Source organism: Typopeltis vanoorti, chromosome 3, assembly GCF_054136105.1.
Source record: "Typopeltis vanoorti isolate ZY-2024b chromosome 3, IOZ_Tvanoo_1.0, whole genome shotgun sequence".
NCBI lineage: Eukaryota > Metazoa > Arthropoda > Arachnida > Uropygi > Thelyphonidae > Typopeltis > Typopeltis vanoorti.
This window is the reverse complement of record NC_143551.1, coordinates 71028599-71052404: the sequence shown is the minus strand read 5'-3', so window position 1 is coordinate 71052404 and position 23806 is coordinate 71028599. Positions and strand designations below refer to the sequence as shown.

Genomic DNA, 23806 nt, shown 5'->3' with positions numbered 1-23806 from the left:
TACATATACCTTTCCACAAGAACAAGTATTGGCATGCTTCCTCCATGCCTTATTTTGAAGAGAATAATTTTGTCAGATTGTTCAAGGAGTCTTCCAACATGTGAGATCATTTACTCACATGGCACACTAAATTAAGGACTTGTACTTCATGACATCTGGAAGTCATTAATTATTATATGTAACGCTCATGACCTCTCCTATGCCAGCAATCACACAAAGAGTTTATTCAATAATGTACAGACTGCACATGATTTCCTGATGATACATGTGATTTAACTATCAATCCAGTATTTTTCAATTTATTCAAATAACGGCTGTTGGGAAACATTTGAGTTTTTTGTTGTTTTTTGTTTGTTTGCGTTAAATATTTTCTTGAAGATATTTAACTCTGACACCGAGTCCTTCACAAGAAAAATATTAGCTCAAGTGAACTCGAGAAACATTTGGCAGCATAGCAGGGAGGAGAATGAAAGAGACAGTGAATAGGAAAGTATGAAAGAGTGAGAAACTAGCACAATGAATGCAGGCTGGGCAATTGTTATGGGGATGACATCAACTATAGAGGCATAGCTTGAAAAGAGGAAAGGGTAGATAAGGGTAGATGGTAAGATGAAAATTAAATTCATACAGTTTACTAAGGGATAATCACCTAAAACAGCATATGGCCAGAGATACTAGACCTGCAATAACATCAGAAGATGTATTCATGACCATGTGATCTTGTTGTGGTGGTTTGCTAAACGTGTGGAATTCTCAGTCAAGAAGAAGTATACATGGAGCTTCGAAGTCAGTGATTATGACATATTTAGGATGAAGCTTGGAATAGTAGCATGGTGTAAGAGATTAAAAAAAATGAGTAGCATATGAGAAATGGTCTGCAATTGTTTCAGGATAGCAGAATTAAACAGATATACAGGGTTAGGAGGATAAACCAAGTGGGAATTAATTGGTGAAGAGCAAAATAAAACTGGAACTGCAAAAAAAAAATGAAAAATAACTAAATTGAATTAATTAAAAAAAAAAAAGAAAACATTATAGATGGAATATACAAAGTGGGGATGGGTCTGAAAAGTTCTGATAAACACCTAGAACAAAAATGATATTAAAGAAACTGATATAACCACGAGGAAATCTACCCTATATATATAAAATGATAAGCCTTTTTATGTCGTGTTTGTATGTTACGTTTTGTGAAACGTTTCGAAACTCAGGGGCTACCCTGACTGTCGAGTCTTCGAAATTCCAGTCATCAGAATTCATGGAGACCCGACCTACCAGTCTGGAACACAGGGAGTTGGGTGCCGTAGGGGGGAGGGGGGCAGAATCCCCTTTCGAGTTTTCAAAATTCGAGTCATCAGAATTCAAGAAGAACCAGCCTGCGCCAGTCTGAAACTTGGGGGGGAAAGATCCCCCTTTTGAAGACTCGACACTCAGGGACTACCCTAGGCACAAGGGGGGTGGAACCCCTTTTGAGTCTTCAAAATTCAAGTCATCAGAATTCAAGGAGAACCGACCTACCAGTCTGGAACTCGAGGGGTTGGCCGCCAAGGGGCGGAGCCTCTCCTTTTGAAGACTCGACACTCAGGGGCTACCCTGAGTGTCGAGTCTTCAAAATTCAAGTCATCGGAATTCAAGGAGAACCGACCTACCAGTCTGGAACACGGGGGGGGGGGGGTGTGCCATAGGTGCCAGTAAGAATATAAGAACATAAGTTATCTTCATTACTTTGCTACTAGTATGTTCTTTCTTGTGGTTATATCAGTTGCTTTAATATAATTTTGTTCTAGGTGTTTATCAGAACTTTCCAGACTTCATTCTCCCCTCATATATATAAAGTGATCAGCATCCCACAAGCAATACAAAGCATAGAGAAGTGTGACCAGCATGGTAAGGAGGGCTAAATTAGATTCTGGGAAAAAATAGCCAAGCAGACAAAAGAAAATCCTAGAAGTTTTTGCCATATGGTGAATAAAAAAGAAGAATGATTATGAAAGGTTAACTTTTATCAGTGTTGATTAGGAAAGTTATACGAGCGGAAAAAATAGTTGAGTTACTAAGTTTCCACTTTGCAAGAGGAGAATTGCAATTACTGATGTGAGAGAGAATGATGTGAAAATTGAGTCTGCCAAACTGGAGGTGTTAAACATGCTGACAAATATCAATGCAAATATGTCAGTGGAATTGGATGCATTGTTGATAGTTACGTTATAAGAATGTGCAAGAGAACTAGTACTTTCTCTGACCAGGCTGTTTACTAATTCTCAATTCTGGCTGAAGAAATGGACAGAGGATAAGATAGTTCCATTATATAAATGAGGCCCAACACAGATATAGCAAATTACAGACCAGTTACTCAGGAATGATGGTTAAGGTACTGGATAATTTGATTAAAGGTAGCATTTAAGAATGGTGGGTAGGAAGATGATAGTCTCTTGTGTGCAGCACATCTTAACAAAGTGCATGGCCAAACTGTTACATAAGTGGAGCAGGTGGTAATGGATATGAAGCTGGTGGTATGGATGGCAGGAGACTGAGAGACAGACAGAGAATAATATATGATGTAGTGGAATACAGGAGAATGAGGATGATTGGTGGAGTGCCTCATGGCTGTATGCTATGGTTATTACTGTTTAATTTGAATATTAATGCTTTGATTTAAGGTAGACTATTCAGCTCTTTGCTGAAATACAAAATTAGTTAAAGCAATAGTCAATAAAGATGATGTGGAAATCATGTAGGATGATTTAAATAAAAACTGGAAAACTGTAGGAGATGAAATATCTCATGGAATTTTTAATTTCATTTTAATTGGCAACAGTCTGTTTCATTGATTACATTACATTTTATTACAGTCTGTTTCGTTGATTACGTTACATTTCATTAAAGTCTGTTTCATTGATTTGGAAAAGGAATTCGATAATGTACAATGGGACAAACTTTTCAAATAATGAAGAAAATTGGAATCAGCTGGAGAGATAGAAGACTAATTAAGAAATTGCATACCATCCAGAAAATAAAGTTACAAATACAGGAAAATGAAACAATTGCAGAAGTAAAGAAAGTTGTAAGAGAATGAACAGGATTTAAAACAGATATTATCTAGGATGGATGATGTTTTATCTGATTCTTGGACCTAAGATAAATGCAGAAAAAACTAAAATAATGGTGGTAGGTTCAAAGGACAAAATAAGATAGATAAAATGATGATTAGAGATAAGAATTTTTTGAACAAGTAAAATTATGTACTTGTAAATAATTTTACTTGTTCAAAATAATTATATATAAACAAGTAAATTTGTTTATATATAGTTGTAAATTCAAAGAACTGCTGTAGAAAAAAGAGTATACAAGAAAAAGAGATATTTTATTAGAATTAAGATAATAAAGACATGGAAAAGATTTATAAAAACATTTGTTGTGTAGCCTCTCCCATGTTCCACATGGCATTCTTCTTGCCATGTGGAACATGGGAGAGGCTACACAACTGAGTTAATTCAGCTCATATGCAGGTGAAAGGATTTTTTTCTCCCAGAAATTTGGGTTTTTCATCCTGCACACTGGCAAATTGGTCTACATGCACATGCAGATAAAAATAATATTAGTGGCAGTAGATGGTATTGTGTGTAGATGATGGATTGTGGTATAGTTCATAGATAATAGCATTGTATGTAGATTGGAGGATGATGTCGAGTAGAAAAGGGGAATGGAATTCTGCAGAGTGTCCTTCTGTGATGGGTCTTTAGACTCCTTGGAGGTGTTACATAGTAATAATAATAATGATGATGATGATGATGATGTATGATTTTGAATATCTGACATATTTGTATTTCTCTTTCCTCTAGGCAGATGGAACAAAGTTGCCAAGAGACAGAACACTGATACGCGGAGGTAATTTAACAATACGAGGATTAAAAAAAGAAGATCATGGGCAATATGAATGTGTTTTAGAAAATGAAATTGCTACATTAGTTACTAGCACCCTTCTTCTGGTAGAGCGTAAGTAACTTAGTTTTGTAACTTATAAAAGAGCTGTTAAATTAATTGAATTGAATAAATTAATTGTTTTTCTATCAAAAATTGCTCGTCATTTTATCAGTGCCAAAAGGCACTGATAAAATGATAAAATTTCATCAGTGCCAGAGACGAGTGACCAAGATGATAGCAGGTCTATGGAATGAACCTTATCAGAACAGGTTGAAGATTTGTGGGTTGCAGAAATTGGTTGATAGGCGGAAAAGGGGTGATATGATTGAGACATTCAAATTACTGAAGGGTTTCTATAAGATTAATTCAGAAGATATTTTTGAGAATAGGACTGGTGGTGGGAGAACTAAGGGCCATACATGGAAGCTGGGCAAGAGTGTGGTTAGCAAGGGTTAGGTTTTTTACTTGGAGAGTGGTGAATGAGTGGAATAAGCTGCCAGAGTCTGTTGTGGGTGCCATGACTGTAAGTGAGTTCAAGACAAAGTATGATAGATACTGTGTGAAGGTTGAATAATTGTTCTTGACATGATGTTAGGGCCTCCCTCGATGAGTCTATTGACTGACTCCTTGGAGTTGCCCGTAATGATAATAATAATAATAAAAAGTTTTAATAGGGGTTAAAAGAATGAACATTTTTGACACTGTATTTTTAAGTTGATCTCCAAATAATTTTTAATAAAATGTTAATGGGAAAGTAGAAAGCTAAATTATATGTCTAGTATTAAATACTTGTCAAATTTGAAATGTCAATGATACATTATTATGTAACTCCTCTTTAAGATTGTTTCAACCAGAAAGCATACAGGTCTAGCTTCTCTCCTTTGTGTTATGTTTGCTTTTTCTGATTTATTATTTTTATATCCCGTTTTTAATGTGAAGAACATTCTGCAAGGAACGGCATTGTGATAGTTCCTCTCCCACACACAAAATAAAATAAAAAATAAATAAAAGATTTTTTTTTATGATGAAGGTCACAAGATCTATAACACTATAGTGCCATGTGTGGGCAAGTGATTAAGGGAAAAAAATTAGAAAAAAAGGACAATGTATGGGATGGGTGTTGGCATGTGGCTTCTCTAGTTCTTACATGGTTAGAAGAAAGTGGAGGAATGGTAGCAGCCAATTCATAGGAGCAATGGCCATGAAAGTGCCTATAGAAAAGGCACAGTGCTGAAAGAGGGTGCCTGTGGTAAAGTGACTGAAGGGACGGAGTCTGTGAGAAAAGGGTCAGCAATTAAACAGATTGCCTTCTTCTAAATATCATCAAGAATTCGTAGGGAGGTCTTGGGTATCACAGCTCAAAGTGGGAACAAAGCTCCAGTATTTGGTGGATCTGAGACTTATAAAGTGTCAGGAGTTGAGAGGAAAAGAAGTCATGTTTAGAACGAAAAAGAACACCAAGCTTTTTAGAGACTAAGGAGGCTATGTAAGTAATATGTTTGTGCCAGGATAAACTGCTCAAAAAGAGGAAGCTGATCATGAAACGAAACTGGAACGTTATCAAAAATAAGAGGGGATGAGGCAGAATGTTTCTTGCAGATTTTTATTATTTTACTATTATGATTATTAAGAGAGACCTATAGGGAGTCAGAGACTCATCAAGGGAGGCCACATACTACACACACCAGCTATCATACTTGTTCTCGAATTTTAACATTGCTTTCACTAACAACATACAATGGTAATATGTTACAATCACGCACCATCCTCTGAGAGAAAAATTTAGCCCTCACCCTCTTCTTAGCTGCCTTCATTCTCAGCTTCCAAGGATGCCCTCTTGTCCTTTCGCCACCCTCCATAAATTGAAAAATTCCATCAATTGAAATCCTGTATGGTCCTCTTAGAAGGAAGTTTATAAGTCTCAATCATATCACCCCTGTTTTTCGTGTTTTTTCTAGTGCCTCTGCAGTCTACAAATTCTCAATTTGTCTTCATAATCAGTATTCCACAATCCTGATATTTTTTAACATTCTCCTTTGTACTCTCTCTCTCTCCAATATATCAGAATCACAACGGAAACCAAGAGACCAGACCTGTGCACAATGGTCCAAGTGAGGTCTTATCAAGCTCTTGTAAAGAGGCAAAATAACATCCTTATCTTTACATGTGAATATTCATTTCAGCATTGCAATTATTTTTTGAGTTGTATTTGCAATCTTTGCAACATGGCCCATGAACTTCAACTTCCTATCTACTAACACTCCAAGATCCCCAGCCTCATCAGGTTCTTCTAGCATAATCCCACCTATATTATACGACATTGGATATCTAATCATGCCAAAGTGAATGACTTTACATTTACTGACATTGAACTAACACCCATTTTCGCATGCCCATAATTCCAGCTTGCTCAAATCATTCTGAAAATCAGCAGAATGATTTGAATAGGCTGGAATTATGGGCATTCCTGATTATCCTACCTATCTTTGCATCATCATCATCAGCAAATAGCTGAATGTCGCTTGTCAAATCCTTACCAATATCATTAATGTACAGATTGAATAACAGTGGACCAAGCATTGATCCTTGTGGTAAACTGGTTACCTTAAATCTTGCAGACTCACATCCCCTGTATGCTACTTTTTGATATCTGTCAGTCAGCCATCCTCTTATCCATGATAATATTCTATAACCCAAACCCATTTTCTCCAATTTATGCAACAATCTATCATGCTGTATTCTATCAAAATCCTTAGCAAAATCCAAAAGTATCATGGTGTATCCATTCCCCTTGTCTAGTTCAATGGTAACATAACATTGTTATAGAATGTGAGCAAGTTGCTAAAATATGTCCTTCCCTTAGTACACCCATGTTGTTCATTGCAAAGTAGAGATTCACTGTCAACCCATTTTTGAATGTGAGCCCTAACCAATTTTTCCAGAATCTTCACCACCACTCCTGAGATACTAATTGGTCCATAGTTGGATACATCGGTCTTTGCACCACCCTTGTGCAATAGAATTACCCTACATTCCTGCAGAATCTTCCCTGTTCTGAGACTCATATTAAACAGCCTGGTCAAAGGAATAGCCAATTCAGCTGAACACTCTTTTAGCACATGTGCTGATATCCCATCAGTCCCTACTGTTGAATTCTTATTGAATTTATGCAACATTTATTCTGATAAACCAGCATTTCATCCAGTAAAGAGGTAGGGAGCTCAATGTTGCATACACCAGGTCGATAGCTTTTAACAAAATGGGCACTCATTAGCTGAGCAACTCTTCTGCATCTGTAACCCTCATGCCATCTTTTCGAAGAGTTATTCTTCTTTCATACTCATTCTTTCTTTTACTTGCAGTATATTGATAGACGTCTTGTGGATTGTCTTCAGCACACAGAGCCAGTTTCTTTTCATACTCAGAATTTGCTTTCCATACAACAGTTGTCGCTATTTTAGCCTGCTGCTTATAACATTCATAACGGACGTCATCCTTATGCACATGGTATTCCTTCCACATCATCCTTTTCTTACGAATCTCTTACTTAATAAGATTACAGATCCATTTGACTCCTACCCTATTTATTCTTCAAACTCTTGGGACAGATTCTGATATCGCATCATTTAAGTATTGTTTAAATGCTTCTCATGCACTGTCAATATTCTTTCCATCCAGTAACCGATCCCATTCCACTGAACTCAGTATACTCCTCAGTTGTCATAATTTCCTGCTTTGTAGTTCAGCATGTAACCTTTTCTGAGTGGAACATTCATAAACTTAGTCACTTCTGAAGTGAGTATCGCATGATCACTGTCACCAGCTGGAGGCAGAATAGTTGCATCTTTAACTGAAACGCCCTCTGGCACTATAATCAAATCTAACACTCTTTGATCTCAAGTTTCTTTTGTCACATGTTGCTTGAGGAAGTTGTCCCACAACGGCTCAATAATGCATTTCCATTCTTCTCATGTGATTCTACTGCTACCCAATCAATATTTGGATAATTAAAGTCTCCCATTATGATTACTCTTTTCATGCTCATCTTTTCTATTTGGTGATGCATTTCTTCATCGCTAGCAACTGATCCACCAGGTCTGTAACAACATCCCACTATGAATTGATCTTGTTAGATTCCACCTCACACCAGATGGCTTCAAATTCACTGCCCGATGAAATATTGTTAGTAGTAGTAATACTACAATCATAGATCTCAACTATTATAATTACAGCTATTTTGCCTGCTTCAGTTTAGGAGTACCCCTGTTTAAATGTCATTGGCTATTTACTCATGGATTCTTAGGGCATTATGAGTGTAGATGTACTAAAAAGTATATGTAGCCTAAGGAATAGAAAATTGCACATACCTTTTTCTGGGTGTTGTGGCTTTTCCTCAGTCTGCGATGTCGAAAACTGCAGTGTGTGTGTGGGGGGGGGGGGGGTAGGCAGTTTGGTAGAATAAGTTAGAAAAACCCGGGTTTTTTTCGTGGTTTCGACTATTCGTGGTCGTCCACGAATAGTCAAAACGGCCCACACCCCGTCAACCACCTTTCCCCTTCCCCCTCCCTATTTTAAAAAATTAACCCTTTCACTTTTTTCCCCACCCTATATAAAAGTATATGTTTCTATATATTACGAAAAAAACCCGGGTTTTTCTAACTTATTCTACCAAACTGCCTACCCCCCCCACACACACACTCTGCAGTTTTCGACATTGCAGACTGAGGAAAAGCCACAACACCCAGAAAAAGGTATGTGCAATTTTCTATTCCTTAGGCTACATATACTTTTTAGTACATCTACACTCATAATGCCCTAAGAATCCATGAGTAAATAGCCAATGACATTTAAACAGGGGTACTCCTAAACTGAAGCAGGCAAAATAGCTGTAATTATAATAGTTTATAAAGAGGAGTAACATGGGAGTTTTCCCAGAAATAATATACATAGATCTCAACTCTTATATATATATATCTGATTCACACATGAAAAGCCACAAGACCTATAATGCATTAGTGCCATGGATGGGCAATAGGAATATGTTCACATTTTGCTTGAACAGCTGAGGGTTGTAATCTTTGAGGGAAGGCAAGGTGTGGGAGACTGTTCCAAAGGACAGATTGAATGAAAGAGGAGGCAGTGAAGTTGGTTCACTGAGTTTCAAGATGGACTGTGAAAGTGTGTTGGTTAGCAGTGGCTCTTGTTTTATTGATTTTGGAGAAGATTGGAAGAATAGTAGTGGTTGATCCAGCAGAGCACTGTCCATGAAAGTATCTGTAGAAGGGACACAAGACAGAAACTGAACATCTGTGAGAGAGAGAGAGAGAGAGAGAGAGAGGAATTGAAGTGGGTTTGTGAGAGAGAGACAGAGAGCGAGAGCGGAATCATTAATTAGCTAGATTACACTCTTCTGACTAGAATCGAATTTAGAGAGGACTTTTGTCCACCAACCACCCCAGATTTGGGAGCAATATTCCATGGCTGGGCATATTCTTTGTATAGAGTTAACAGCTGCGAAGGTGTGAAGCAGTGTCTTGTGCGAACAAGTACCCCACCTTTTTGGCAAGTGCAGAAGCTATAGTTGAAATGTGTTTGTGCCAGGAATGATCAGACATGCAGGTCCGTCCAAGAAGAGATATGTGATCCTATTTGGATTTCTGAATATTACTGAAGGGAAGTGAGGTGGGAGGGATGTGCACTCTTTCTTCAAATAGATCAGATGGAAACTAAGTTTTGGTGGCATTGAAGTTTACAAGGTTGTCCTGGAATATAGCTAGGAGATCTGAGTTCAGGTCCCTGGTCGTGGTAGATCTTGAAGATTCTAATACTTAAGCACTGCAAGTTTTTTGAAAAGGAGGAATGGAGTGTACTGTTATTGGCAAAGCTATGAGAGCAGCTCATTTATAGACAAGAGGAAGAGAGTGGGTGAAAGAACAGAACCCTTGGGTATTTCTGCATTGCTGGGGAAATCTGAGGAGAGTAAACCGTCCTTCATGACATGTTGTGAACAACCAGTGAGAAAGTTGGCGATCCAGTTGCAGCATGAGGAAGGCAGACCATAGGATGGCAGTTTGTTAAGTTGTTAAGTTTGTTAAACCTGTGCCAGACCCGATCTGGCTTTTGAAGTGTCAAGGACACCCGCATGAGTTTCTCCAAATTTCTCCATGGCCTGCATGCAGAGGTGGGTGATGAGAGCAAGAAGATCAGCTGTAGATCGTGAGTGTCAGAATCCATACTACTGGTCACTGGAGGTTTGATCTTGAGCCATATGTGTTGAGCCATAAGCAGAGCTTTTTTTTTTCCTTTTACAGCATTGCCACACTTTTTTGGGAACCAAGGCTTGGATAGTGGCTGAGAATTTGGAGTGGAATAAGGGATGAAAGCCTTCATTCCTGTGAGGATGATTTCTGTTATTTGGTCTGTGCAGCTGTTTGGATCAGAAGAACTGAAGCAGTAGTCAGACCATGGAATGGAGGAATAGAAGTCACAGAGGTCCTCCCAGTTGGCATCCTTGAAGTGCCAAAGGATATGACTTGAAGAGTTGGTTGTTGATGATCTTCTCCATAATTTTAGAGAGAACAGAAGCAAAAGAATTGGGGTTTCTTGGATGACTTTTATTATCTTTTTTATTTGTGATGGGCTGGATGTGGACCTGTTTCCATGTTGTATGGTGGATGCCAGTTGAATAGGATAGCTTGAAGAGGTGATACAGGATAGGTGTTAGTTCTGGGGCACAATTTTTTTTAACACAATAGGTGGGATATCGTTAGGACCAGATGCCAGATGCCTTGTTTGTGTTCCAGTTATTAAGGATTCTTCGGATTTCTTTTTGAAGGGAGACGTTCTTGGTAGTGTGGGGGGGAACTTTGCTCAGATCATCAATGCAGGAATTGGAAGAGAAGAGAAGGGCGATGCCAGTAAGTTGGCCTTGTCTTTAGGTGAGGTACCTACAGTACCATTGGGATGTGAGAGTCATGGAAAGCTAGGTGGGTAGAAGTTGTGTCCAATGGCCTTGGCAAGGGACCAGAAGGAGCAACTGTGATTTGGGCAGGAGGTGAGTTTGCACCATTTATCCCTTTCAAAGTCTGACTTGGATTGGTGATGATTCTCTTGCAACTGTTGCTAGCTGGAAGTTTGATCTTGAGTCATTTGTGTTGAGCCATAAGCAGAGTTTTTTTTTTTTCTTTTACAGCATTGCCACACTTTTTTGAGAACCAAGGCTTGGATAGTGACTGAGAATTTGGAGTGGAATAAGGGATGAAAGCCTTCATTCCTGTGAGGATGATTTCTGTTATTTGGTCTGAGTAGCTGTTTGGATCAGAAGAACCGAAGCAGTAGTCAGACCATGGGATGGAGGAATAGAAGTCACAGAGGTCCTCCCAGTTGTCACCCTTGAAGTGCCAAAGGATATGAGACTGTGAACTGGTGGGTGAAGTTTGTTCTGTAGCAAAAGAGACTTGTATGAGGTTGTGGTCTGAGTTACCAAGAGGAGAACTGACAACCACAGTATACCTGTAAGGCAAGCTTTTTAGGAAGAGGTCAAGTGTGTTGGCAAATTGGAGGGGTTGTGAGGTTATTCTGGTAGGAAGATTGATGATCACTGAAACTGGACAAAGGGAGCGAATATGGACAGTGAAGTCCCCAAGAAGGGTGACCTCACTATTTTGACTGCGGAAAGTTGAGCTTTAGATAGAGAGAGAGAGAGAGAGAGAGAAATAGTTGAAGAGATCAGAGTGGTTGATGGAGAGTTTGGAGAGTGATAAAGGGAGCATATAGAAAGGAAAATGGTAGGTTGATTTGGTAGAGAAATTTTGGGCCAGATCAGATCAAACTGTGGGGAATTCAAGGATTTGTAGTCTCTGGTAATAAGGCAGGCTTGAGTTTTTTTGCCATTGAATTTTACTAAGCTGCCTCACGTCATTTTTGAGGATGTTGAGGAGGTTGGTGTTTAAGTCACTGGTTATGGAAGATCCTGAGGCATCTAACATTAGAGTACTATAGGGTACTATATTTCTCAAATGAGGAAGATTACTGTCATTGGTGAAGCTGTGAATGGGGTTTGAAGTCAGAGAAAGCAGGTCATTAATGTAAAGGAGGAAGAGCATGGGTAAGATGTTCAGTTTCTGTCTTGTGTCCCTTCTACAGATACTTGCATGGACAGTGCTCTGCTGGATTAACCACTATTATTCCTCCAATCTTCTCCAAAACCCAGCATTGATGACAAAATGTGATGAGAGGAAGCCATCCACCATGACACACAATGAATGACTGGTGAGGAAGTTGGCATTTCAATCACAGAGTGCAGGAGGGAGGCCATAAGATGGCAACTTGTTCAGGAGGCCTTAGTGTTAGATATGATCTAACACTAAGGCCTTTGAAATATTGATAGTGCTAATATGGTTTTCTCCAAATCTTTCCATGACCTATGTCCAAAGGGGGACAAGATTAGCAGGAGGTCATTTGTAGAATGGTGGAGTCCATATTGGCAATTGCTAATTAACTGTTGAGTCTCTGGGTAATGAAGAAGCTGGTTGTTGATAACTTTCTCCATCACTTTTGAAGGTACTGAGGTGAGAGTAATGGTTAATAGTTGGATTGTTGACTTTGTCTTAAGACACATCTAAATTAGATGTATCTCAGGAAAGTACACTTCTTGTCCCCCCCCCATGCCCACGAATAGAATCTTTGATACAATGTATTGAACAACTCAAAGCAAATCTCAGTCAGGTATAACTTACTAAATGGCACACCTCTTTCTGTGTTGCCTGTCCATGTGAGAAGGCTCATAACTATCTAAATAAGAGGTGTGCAAATTTATGCTAGCTTATAACATCAGGGTTATTTTCCTCAACAAACATATTTCTATTGATATGAGAACCCAGTTCTCTAACTATGAATATGAGACCAATCTGGAGCTTTAGTATGGCACATTGTTCTGGGGTTGTAGTACTAACGCTGCCTTTTCCCCCCTCCTAGGAGCTTTCATAACATCCAGAGAGATGCAGAAGAAAGCTTAGTCATTGACTGGAAGTACTGGAGCTGTAGAGTACAATCAGATTTAATATCTACACCCCATCTCATGCAAACCAAAAAAAAAAAAATCTGCATTCTTCCAGGTTAGAAAGCTACCTCTGAAATGACCATCTGCCTGGCAAGTCCAGATTTGGGAAAGTTGGGAAAAATCCAAGAACAATACCATGTGGCTATAGGAAACTGTAAATTCTTTTAAGTAATGCTCAGTTCACTAACATCTGAAGAGTTCACAGTCTCTGGAAAATTACTACACTTGTCTGATTTGAGGACTTACAAGGCAAGATTGCTTCTGTATATAGAGACACCATCCTGTGTCTCTAGAGTAAGGATAAGGAAGGCATAGCACATCAACATTTTGGACTATAAACATATTATGCTCATGCCTAATTATTTAAAAAAATGTAGAAAATGGCCCAAGCCCCTAAAAGTTACCACCAGACTTTCCATCTCTCTTCTCAGCTAAGCGTCTCCATCACTGCTCCAAATGGAACATTGGTAGTTGCGATTGAACATCAAACAAAATATGGTTTTGTAAAAAAACAAGTAAACAATCAAAAGGTCAAGTGGGATGGAGAGCCTTTGTTCACAGGATCACCAAGAGTCGAAAACAACAACAAGGCCAAAAATATGCCTTCCTATACAGATCTTGACTCTGATATCTCTACATGGAGAGAGAGAGAGAGAGAGAGAGAGAGAGACTGGTTTCTATCCAACCAATGTCAAGGTATACAATGTTATTACATTATGCAAGATGTAGGTCTAGAAACAGACATCAAAAAGCAAAGGCAAGTGAAGGAAAGAAATTTCAAAATTAGACTACATCTATTCTTGAAAAACAAACCTTCATCTGCCTTTTACAACAAGCATTTTACAAAGTTCCAAAAGGAAGGTACCATCACTAGCATTAATGAGGGTAGTCAAGACATGAAATTCTAGAAGCCTTCTGGAGCTATTATGAACAGCTTTACTTGGATAAGAGTACCATCCAAACTACCTCTCTTAGAATGTTTTCCCCTATGCACATTCAAGCAGGATTGAATCAACATGTCACCATGGTCAGAATCACAACAGTGTAAGCATGTAAGCAATGCCATACTAGAAAAGCACCTGGACCAAACTTCTTGGGAATTGGGTTTTATAGTGGGGCATGGGATTTTATTCTCTCCATCCTAGTGACACTGTTTGACAACTTCCTTTTCATCATAAATGTGCCTAGCAAGTTCATGGAAGTGCCAAAGTGTTCATCACTAAAATCAACAGGGATCTCTCCCTAATGAAAATCTGGATGTCCTGTTGGCCTGTCTAACATGGACTTCCAGATCCCTGCCTGTGTTTTAAGCAACCAGATCAAGTTGGGGATGAGATATGTCATACAAAGTGTGTGTGGTGTTCCAGTCTTTTTGATTATATGCAACCTATTAAGAGATCTACTGTATGTGGCAAACATCAATAGTATCCAACAATAGTACTGCTTTTCATCACTATAAATCAAGCTTTGATCCTGTCAGTATATTCTTTCTTATCCTTTGCTTCATGGTTACACAGTGATCAGAATTCATCATAAAAATTATGGCAACAACTACCATCCAAATTCTTGGGATTTTTATGCCATCATTATTGTTAAGATTAAGATGGTTAATCAAAATTTTGATTTTGAAATTTTGAATTTTGATTAACCATCCTAATCTTAACAATAATGGGGGCATAAAAATCCCAAGAATTCGGATGGCACACTTTCAGCCCACTTAGTTCTTCAATTTTTCCATAAAACCCTGACTTTAGGACTCTAAGCAATTATTTCAGCTTTTATTGGCACCCATCCATACTGTTTTGTTTTAATATTTATTTATATGTATACTTATATAACTATGTGTAAACATATTTCTCTCTAATTAATTTATTTTTCTAACCGAATAGATAATAATAATAACAGGACTCTAGTTGATGTAGTAAGTTTTTTTTCACCAGAGGTCAGGCCAATAGTTTTAACAGTTGACCAGATCAATGTAACTTTAGATACCATGTAGACTGTAGTGCACCATGTTTCTTTGTATATATGTGTATATTCCAGATGACGACCTTAATGTGAAGGTCAAAATGTCGAGCGATTATTTTGGTTTAAATTAAACTGAAGTTTTACTCTAACATGATAGTTATTTCCATTATTTTTATGATGAATTATTCTTTCTTATCTTCCATCCTTAAAAAAGTTGGGACCCCAACTTTTTCTAGCATCCCTCAATAAATCAAGGATGCTATAAAACATTGCACTTTATACACTCCTCATCAATCTGATCACCTCCAGCTGTCTTGTACCTTGTTCATAACATTTTGTTTTCCAACACAGCTTGCTTGATTTCACTGTTCATCCATTTCACTCCTACTCTATTTACTCATTTGGCTCTTGGTATGTAGTTATAGATTGCTTGTGTCAGATACTGTCTTATGAATTCCCATGCACTGTCAACACCTTTTTTGCAAGGTCCATCTGCCCAACACGTTGATGCTGTTTGACTATAGAGCTTCCCATAATAACCCACCTTATAATTCCACATATATCCTTTTTTTGCAATAACCTTTTCTTGTTTCACCACTTCCCGGATAACTTCATGATCACTTTCACCAACCAGCGGCAGGATTAATACCTCATTAACAAACACAACGTGTGAAGTTATCACCAAATCCAAGACATTATAGCCTCTAGTTGCTTTGGTCACATGCTGCGTAAGATATTTATCCTTATAAATTCAACAACTCACTCTCCTTGTTCCTGTACACTATCTCCTCCTTCCATTCTATATTTCTGTAATTAAAGTCTCTCATCAAGATCACCTTTTTTCATGTCCGGCCAACCAATTTGTCTAAACATTTCATGTTAGTATTTGTACATTCCCTGTCCTATAACTCATCCTATCAGATGTACAAGCCTGTGAATTTCAACTTCATGTCACAAAATCTGCATATCTATTATCAGCATCCACACTTTGTGGATATTTGGGCACAATTCCTCTGCAATCATTAACAGTACAACCCCCCCCCCCACTGCTTTCCTCTTTTCACCTTCCTATCCTTCTGGAAAATTATATATCCTTTCATTTCTATTCCTGACAGCACATCATACTCAGACAACCAAGTTTCACTTATGTCAATGATTTTTGAATATACTGACTCAATCAGTAACAAACTCAGTTCTCTTATTTTGAATACTCCTCACATTGTATACAAATATAACAATCCTCATGTCTTTGAGGCCATTCTACTAACACCAATATTCTCTACTTTAGCTGTTATACTACATCTGTCTCTTTGGTCAGATCAGGAATTCTTGATTCTTACTCTGCCATTCATACCTGTCTCATCCTCATGTTTATGTATTCCATCATCTTGTCCTGCCACAATCACACATCTTCATCCTCCTGCCGTACAGCCCATTTGGCTGTGCTATCCTGCTTCACAAGTACATACCTTTTGATCGTTAGCTATATTAACTTCTTGATTCTGTGCGTTCTCTGAAAATAATATCCTTTCAAAATGCTCACCACAAACTTATTCAAATATAATCCATCAACTTTAAACCATTCCAACTTCCCCTTGAAATTCACTCTACAGATTTACAAACTGACTCCCTTTGCCTCACAAAATTCAGCCATCTTGCTATCCATGATCTCTGCTCTCCTTCTCAATTCAGTGTTATCATATCTGCTATCATATCACACTAAGGACTTTTCCAACAATACTATTTTCCTTTACCTCCCGCAACAACTTCCTCAAGTTGCTACCAACATTCCTGTTTTCATCAAGTCATTTGGGTTTCTAATTACCTAATTCTTATGCCCACTCTTTCCTTCTCTACAAAAGCGTCAGTTATTGTTTCAGTGTTTCACCAGAAAAGCATGCTTGGCGTACTTTATTAGTCATCACACCTGTAATGTTTGTATCCCCATACAACGATATACAATTATCCTTTAACTCTTTCTTTGTAATACTAATTTCCTCCTTCCCGTTCTCATCAGCCATTCTCTTCATTGGATGTTTAATCTATCCTTCAGGTGCTTCATTTCACTTTTCATTTTCATCAACTCTTGCCTAAGCTCTTCCCCTCCACTGTCTTTGTTATCACGACTGACATTTCTATGTAATTTTTGTTTTCTACAGTTGATGCTAACTCCCATTTTGAAACACTCTAACCTATCCATACACTTTTCACATACATTAATGCTTTCCTTCTTTTCATTCACTCTAACAATTCACAAATCTTTCACATTTTTCGATGATCCATGAAACAATATTTGCAACGCATGTTCTAGGAAAAATCCAGGGTAGAACTCATTCTTCATTCCGAAGCTTTCTGTGCCACAGGCATGCATTTCTTTACAGATGCCATTTCCAGAAAGAAGAAGCAGTAGGAATAAACATGTAGCAAAAACACAAATAAAAAAAAAAAAAAAATTCTAACATATTCAGCATGAGAAAAATGAAGCACAATTATATGGAAAAAAAAAAGCCACACCATACACTATTTAAAAACATATTTCTTAACACAGCTCAAATATACTGCTATGTTCACTCATAACAATAGCAGCATCTCACTATTATTATTATTATTATCATTCATATTGTGGATAGTTTATTATTATTATTATTATTTCCCAAGACCTCATGGAGTCGAAGACTCATCTGGGAGGTCCTTTTATCACACACACACATCTCATCATACCGTGTCTTAAACACACTCAAACTCCTTGCAGACACCACACTCTCAGGCAAGGCATTCCAATCATTCACAACTCTGCATGAAAAAAACCTGCCTCTCACTCCCCTACTCACACCCTCTTTATACAGTTTCCAGGGATGACATCTGGTTCTTCCCTGATCTCCCACTATTCTCTGTAGAACTTCTCCACCATTGATCTTATAACAATGATCTCTATCATATCTCCCCTCTTCCTTCTCTCCACCAAACTCTGCAAATTACATCTTCTCAATCTTTCCTCATACTCAACATTCCAGAGGTCAGAAACTACCTTAGTCAGTCGCCTTCGGACCCTTTCCAACATCTCTTCATCCTTCTGAAAACCCGGTGACCAAATCTGGGCACAATAGTCCATGAGTGGCCTAATCAAAGCCTTATACAACGGAACAAGAATCTCCCTACTTCTACACGTCAGGGTCCTCCGCATTCCCAGAAGTCTTTGTGTTGTCTTCACAATTTTGGCGATGTGTCCCCTAAATTTTAGATCCTTATCCACTATCACCCCCAGATCTCTTATTTCCTCTACTTCCAAAAATATGTTCTCACCAAGCATAAATTCTGCATCCCATCTTTGTTTTCCAAATTTTAAAACCTTACATTTTGCAACATTGAACTCACATACCCATTTGCTTGCCCAATCACTCAATTTATTCAAGGCCACAACATCTTCATTACTCTTTATGGTTCGTCCCAACTTTGCATCATCTGCAAACAACTGAGTATCTCCATCCAAATCTTCACCAATATCATTAATATACAAGTTAAATAGTAATGGCCCTAAAACAGACCCTTGAGGCACTCCACTAGTGACTTTCCTTTTCCTGGATATCGCACCCCCATACACAACTTGTTGATACCTATCAGATAGCCAGTCTTCAATCCAATGCACTGATCTAATATCCAACCCCATCTGCTCTAGTTTGACTGTCAACTTATCATGAGGTACGCTATCAAAAGCCTTTGCAAAATCCAAGTATATTACTGTGTATCCCTCTTGTTTGAGGAAGTTGTCACCTTATTGTAATAAGTAAGTAGATTACTAAAAGATAACCTCCCTTTAGCAAATCCATGCTGTCCATCAAAGATTATACCATTGTTGTCAACCCAACTCTGGATCCTAGTTCTCACAAGTTTTTCTCCAACAACTTAACCACAACACCTGACACAGAGATAGGCCTATAGTTTGATGCTTGAGTTCGATCACCTCCTTTATGAAGTGGCACAATCTTGCCCTCCTTTACTATAGTGAATTTCTTTTAGCATAGCATTATACCTGTGGGCTTTGATTTGCACTTTTCATTAGTTTTTTTATGGTGATGTTTATTATTGTGAGTCGGTTGTAAGTCTGACACCTATTGATTTAAAAAAAAGTGCATTAAACTTTTGGGATAATAAAGGCAAGAATATATGAGAATTAATAAATAGATAAATGGAACATATCTGTTCACCACTTCTGGGTCTGGCTCTCACTGATGAGACCTCAATAAAGGTTGAAACCGGTCTAGGTAATGGCTCTTCCCTTAATGCATAGTATTATACATGTCTGCAAGGAGATGTGCTTTGCATTATGGGAGATACTGAGACAAGGAGTGATGAGAGCTTGGTACATCTTTACCATGAGTTGCCTCAGTCCTTTGCACTTGGATAAAGGATTAAACTAAATTTATTATGGAACATATCTGTATTACAGGTTCTTGCTCTTATCAGCAATAAGGATGCTATATTCTTATTAGGTTAACTTGAGAGAATTAAAGTATCCTGGTTACAGTTTCTTGCTGATTTTAGCAACAAGGATCTGCCAATGATCTCATTGTCTCTAGAAAATGCAAATAGGATGCCAAATGCCCCACCCCCCCTTTTTTTTTAATTCATCCCAGTTCTCTTTTTTGTGTATTCTAACCTAACTATACAACTTGTTGCAAATTAGTAAAGGGATTTACCTATTTGTAATCTATTCAAATGGATATCATAGTTTCCACTGGTGGTATTATAATGCATGTGAGAATTGGGAATACGCAAATTGACTTTTGTGTAGCATGGTAAACCCAACAGTAGATATGCGTGAATGAATTCTGGTATTTTCTTTAATGTTTTTCAAAGTATTGATGTGTTGGTGGTGCAAACTCTGTGATATTATTTGAAGAGTAATAATTAATTATAAATTCAATTTGTTGAAAATAGATCATGAGATACCAGGTGACTTATGTGAGGCAATACATACACTATGTTTGCAAAAGTATATGGGCACTTTATGTGGCATGCAAATTTTGGATCCTACTACATGTACATATTCAGGAAATGCCTGCATAAGTTTGGTAATAAAAGGTGGAATGAGCTGTATGTTTTGCACTATACTGTCAAGATTCCACATTCAGCTGATCTGACAGACTTCCAGTGTGGGATGGTAGTTGGGTGTCACATCAGTGGTCTTTCTGTCCATGACATTGCTACCCATCTCAGTATACTGAAATTCTCCGTCATTTATGTCATTCGTAGATGGAAAGTTGATGCTGCTACCACAGCAGGAAGATGCCCTGGGAGGCTACGGCACTGATTGAGTTCGATGAACTCTGTCTTGGAATATTCGAGCATCCCACATGTCATCAGTGGTGGACCTCACAGTCAACCTGGAAAATGCATCTGTCAGCACTAGATCTGTCTGCAGAGAGTTGCATGCCTTAGATTACTATGGGAGCTGCTGCAAACAAGCCACATATATAATCCCTCTTCAACTCCAAATGACAAATGATTGGAAAAGGGGCTCGAATGGAGTGACAAATCATGTTTTCAACTGTTTCACTCTTATAGTTGTGTTTGGATCTGGAGGTTATCCATGAATGGTTTAGATAGGACTCCATCATTCCAACTGTCAAGTTTGGTGAAAACTCACTAATGTTATGATGGTGGTGTGAGCTGGGTTTCAGTCAGATTAGGTTTGATCCATTGGTGGACATGCCCAAAACCGTCACATCTAAGGGCTACCTAGACATCCTGGACAACTTCATGTTTCCAATGCTGTGGAAGTACTTTGGCAGTGACCCTTGCATGTTTCAGCACAACAGTCTCCATGCCATACTGCACTGCATATCCACAAAACAATATTAAAATGTTTGACCGGCTGGCTCAGAGTTCAGACCTCAACCCCATCGAATATCTTTGGGACAAATTAGAATGCCAAATTTTTCTCCAGACCAAGAGAACTGTCATCAGCATCAGCAAGAGGGGATAGCTTTTTGGAAGGAATGGAAGAACATTCCTGTTGTGATGTATCAGAACTTAATTGAAGGTATGTCCCAAAGGATAGTTGTTGCCATTCAGGCCAGAGGTGGCCCCGATTGAAATGTAATTAAAACACTTTTTTTTTTTACCACAACGAGGTGTCTGAATACTTTTCAGCATAGTATATATCTGTTATGATAGATTCGTCAAGTCACCCAAGCCTGAAATTGGTCACAGTTTTGGTGAGGTATTCCTAGGAAAGGAATACAAGTGAAACTGTTGGAATTCTAAGAAATTCTAGGAAACACATGTAAGTTATTAGTGGACCACATTCTGTCTGTATTAGAGAAATGTAAATTAATCGGCAAGATAATAGCATTCTGTGGTGATAATTGTAATACCAACTTTGGTGGCATTGTGAGAAAAGGCAAGTATTTAACAAACAAGAACATGAAAATGAATATTTTGGAAGCAGATATGTTGCCAATTGATGTGGAATGAATTATTAACAAAGCACTTCAACATGTTCATTATTTTCACTATTAATGTTGAGGTGCTGAAATCCTTTTGCAATTTTATTGAAGTAGAATATAAGCCAGTTTTAGAAAGTGTAAAGATGAGATGGCTTTCCATTCTGCCTGCTGTGGAAAGAATAATTGAAATATTTAATGGTCCAAATCATATTTTCTGTCACAAGCTAAAAGCCTCAAACTCTTAAGGGATTATTTTAATAATTCACAGTCCATTCAGTTCAAGTTCATTCACAGCCCAACTTAAAATGTGTGTTAACACGATTAAAAGGATTGAACCAGAGGATATTTCTGGCAGTGAAGTGGCACAAGAACTGATTGCCCTAATGGAACAAATGCTCAATAGCAAAGTGCAACATTTTTTATATTTGCTGTCTTCAACCTCAAAAATCAACTGATAGAGGATATTGTTATCAGAGACATTGAATTTATTGAAACTATCAACAATTTTGGTGATACTTTCCTAGAATAAGTGGGTAACTTGCAAAGCCTTTTGTAGAGTTATGTGATTAAAATTTTTTTTTTAAATATCCTTCCATTTTGGTATGCTGTTTAACAGTGTATCTAAAACACTTTGAAATTTGATATCAACATAGTAAAGTAGTAGTAGATGAAGACGAACTATTAAATGAAGTAATCATGTGAAGAATATATCGGAAACTAAGATTGATCATTGGAAAAAATGTGGTGTTCATGACAAGTGAAAGGTGGACTGAGCCGATTCAGACAATGAAAAATGAAGACATTAGTTTTGGAAAACATAATACACATCATGAATTTTGTATTAGGAATACTGGGCACAAATGCATCATTAGAGAGGGTGTTTTCTTTAATGAACACATTTTGGACTGATGAAAGGAACCAGTTGGTTAAACTGTGTAGGCAATATTAATAACAAAAGCACATTTTAAAGACATTTCTTATATGACTTTTACAATTACATAAAAGAACAGCCAAAGCTTTTCAAAGAAATTCAGTGATCTAAAAAATATGATAAAGATATTAGTAATGTATGTCCTGGACCATCTGCTCAATAAAGATTTGTGTAATTTGATAATGTTAATGTGAGACTAAGGTGGCGATAAATATGTAAATAATGCTAAACAGTTATGGCTAGTTGGCATGAAACAAGTACAAGAGGATCATATTTCACTGGTATGGCAGTTGATTCATATCAACTTGTAAAAATCTCACATAATCGTTTCACTTGTTATGTTAATTTTTTACAGTTTTGTATATGCTGAGTGAAAAATTTCATTAATAAGAATATATTTTTATTATATGATAATCTAAAAGTATGTGTATATTTTTGCATTTAGTAATGCATTATATGCCTAGTTACCAGAGCCACCATATGGTTAAAGCAGTAGCATAATAAAGGAGACTTAAATGTAATTAAGTAGTAAACTTGCTTACTGTATATCGTAATCCTTAGGGAATAACATAGGAATGTTGTGCATATATATTATAAATTAATTCATGTTGTTTACAGTATTGTAAACAACTTGAATTTTGCTTTTAATCTCAGTAACAGACATACACATTAGTTGTTGTTTTTAGAAGAGCTGTTGCTTGGGTAACAGGAATACAAGCAAGCAAAGTAGGCAAGCAGGGAATGAGAGCTGGAAAGGTCTAATAAACTACTGAGTTAAGTTCTATCTCATAAAAGTTTTTATGAGAACTGTGAAGTTAATAATTGAAGGACAATATAATAAATATATCAAGCCTTTGTGCTTAATGAAAGGCAGTGATATATGTTTCAAGGAGCAATATGGAATCTTCTGTAAAAGTCCTTGTATTGGAAATGCATTTGGAATTGCTCAGTTAAATGTATTCCTATTTTCTGAGCGATTATTCTTCATGCCTACTTCAGATAAATTAAAGATACCAAGAAATTATATTCTTGGTTTAACCCTTTATCCAAGTGTAAGCAAACAAAGTTTGCACCTGAAGTATTTTCAGGACTGGGGCAACCCGTATATAGAAGCTAATGACTTCACATCACTTGCCTTAGTATCCCATAATGCAAAGCACATATTCTTATAGACATGTATAATGCTATGCATTATGGGAAGAGTCACTACCTAGACCAGTTTCGACCTTTATTAGGTCTCATCAGTGGGAACCAGACCCAGAGGTGATACTAAGGTTGAAGTAATGCAGAAGTCATATTTTCATATACAGTAGCCAAAAGGTGTCACACCTTATTAGTAAAATACTCTGGATTAGAGATAGTTGTTGGAGGCATAGCATTATACATATCCATAAGGATATGGGCTTTGCATTATGGGATACTAAGGCAAGTGATGTGAAGTCATTAGCTTCTGTATACGAGTTGCCCCAGTCC

General features: G+C 37.6%; 1 protein-coding gene across 4 annotated transcripts in view; it reads left to right on the top strand.

The window, feature by feature from the left end:
- The window catches only part of LOC150108248 (protein turtle-like), a 1021857-nt gene that overhangs the window by 369598 nt on the left and 628453 nt on the right, over positions 1-23806 (top strand). For all 4 annotated transcript variants that reach the window (XR_016548124.1, XM_090390663.1, XM_090390666.1 and 1 more), the window contains exon 8: positions 3843-3996. Coding sequence is in view for 3 of the 4 variants with exons in the window: in XM_090390663.1 (XP_090246789.1) it covers positions 3843-3996 (154 nt within the window). In the remaining variant the exon portion in view is untranslated. The remainder of the gene's footprint in view (positions 1-3842; positions 3997-23806) is intronic.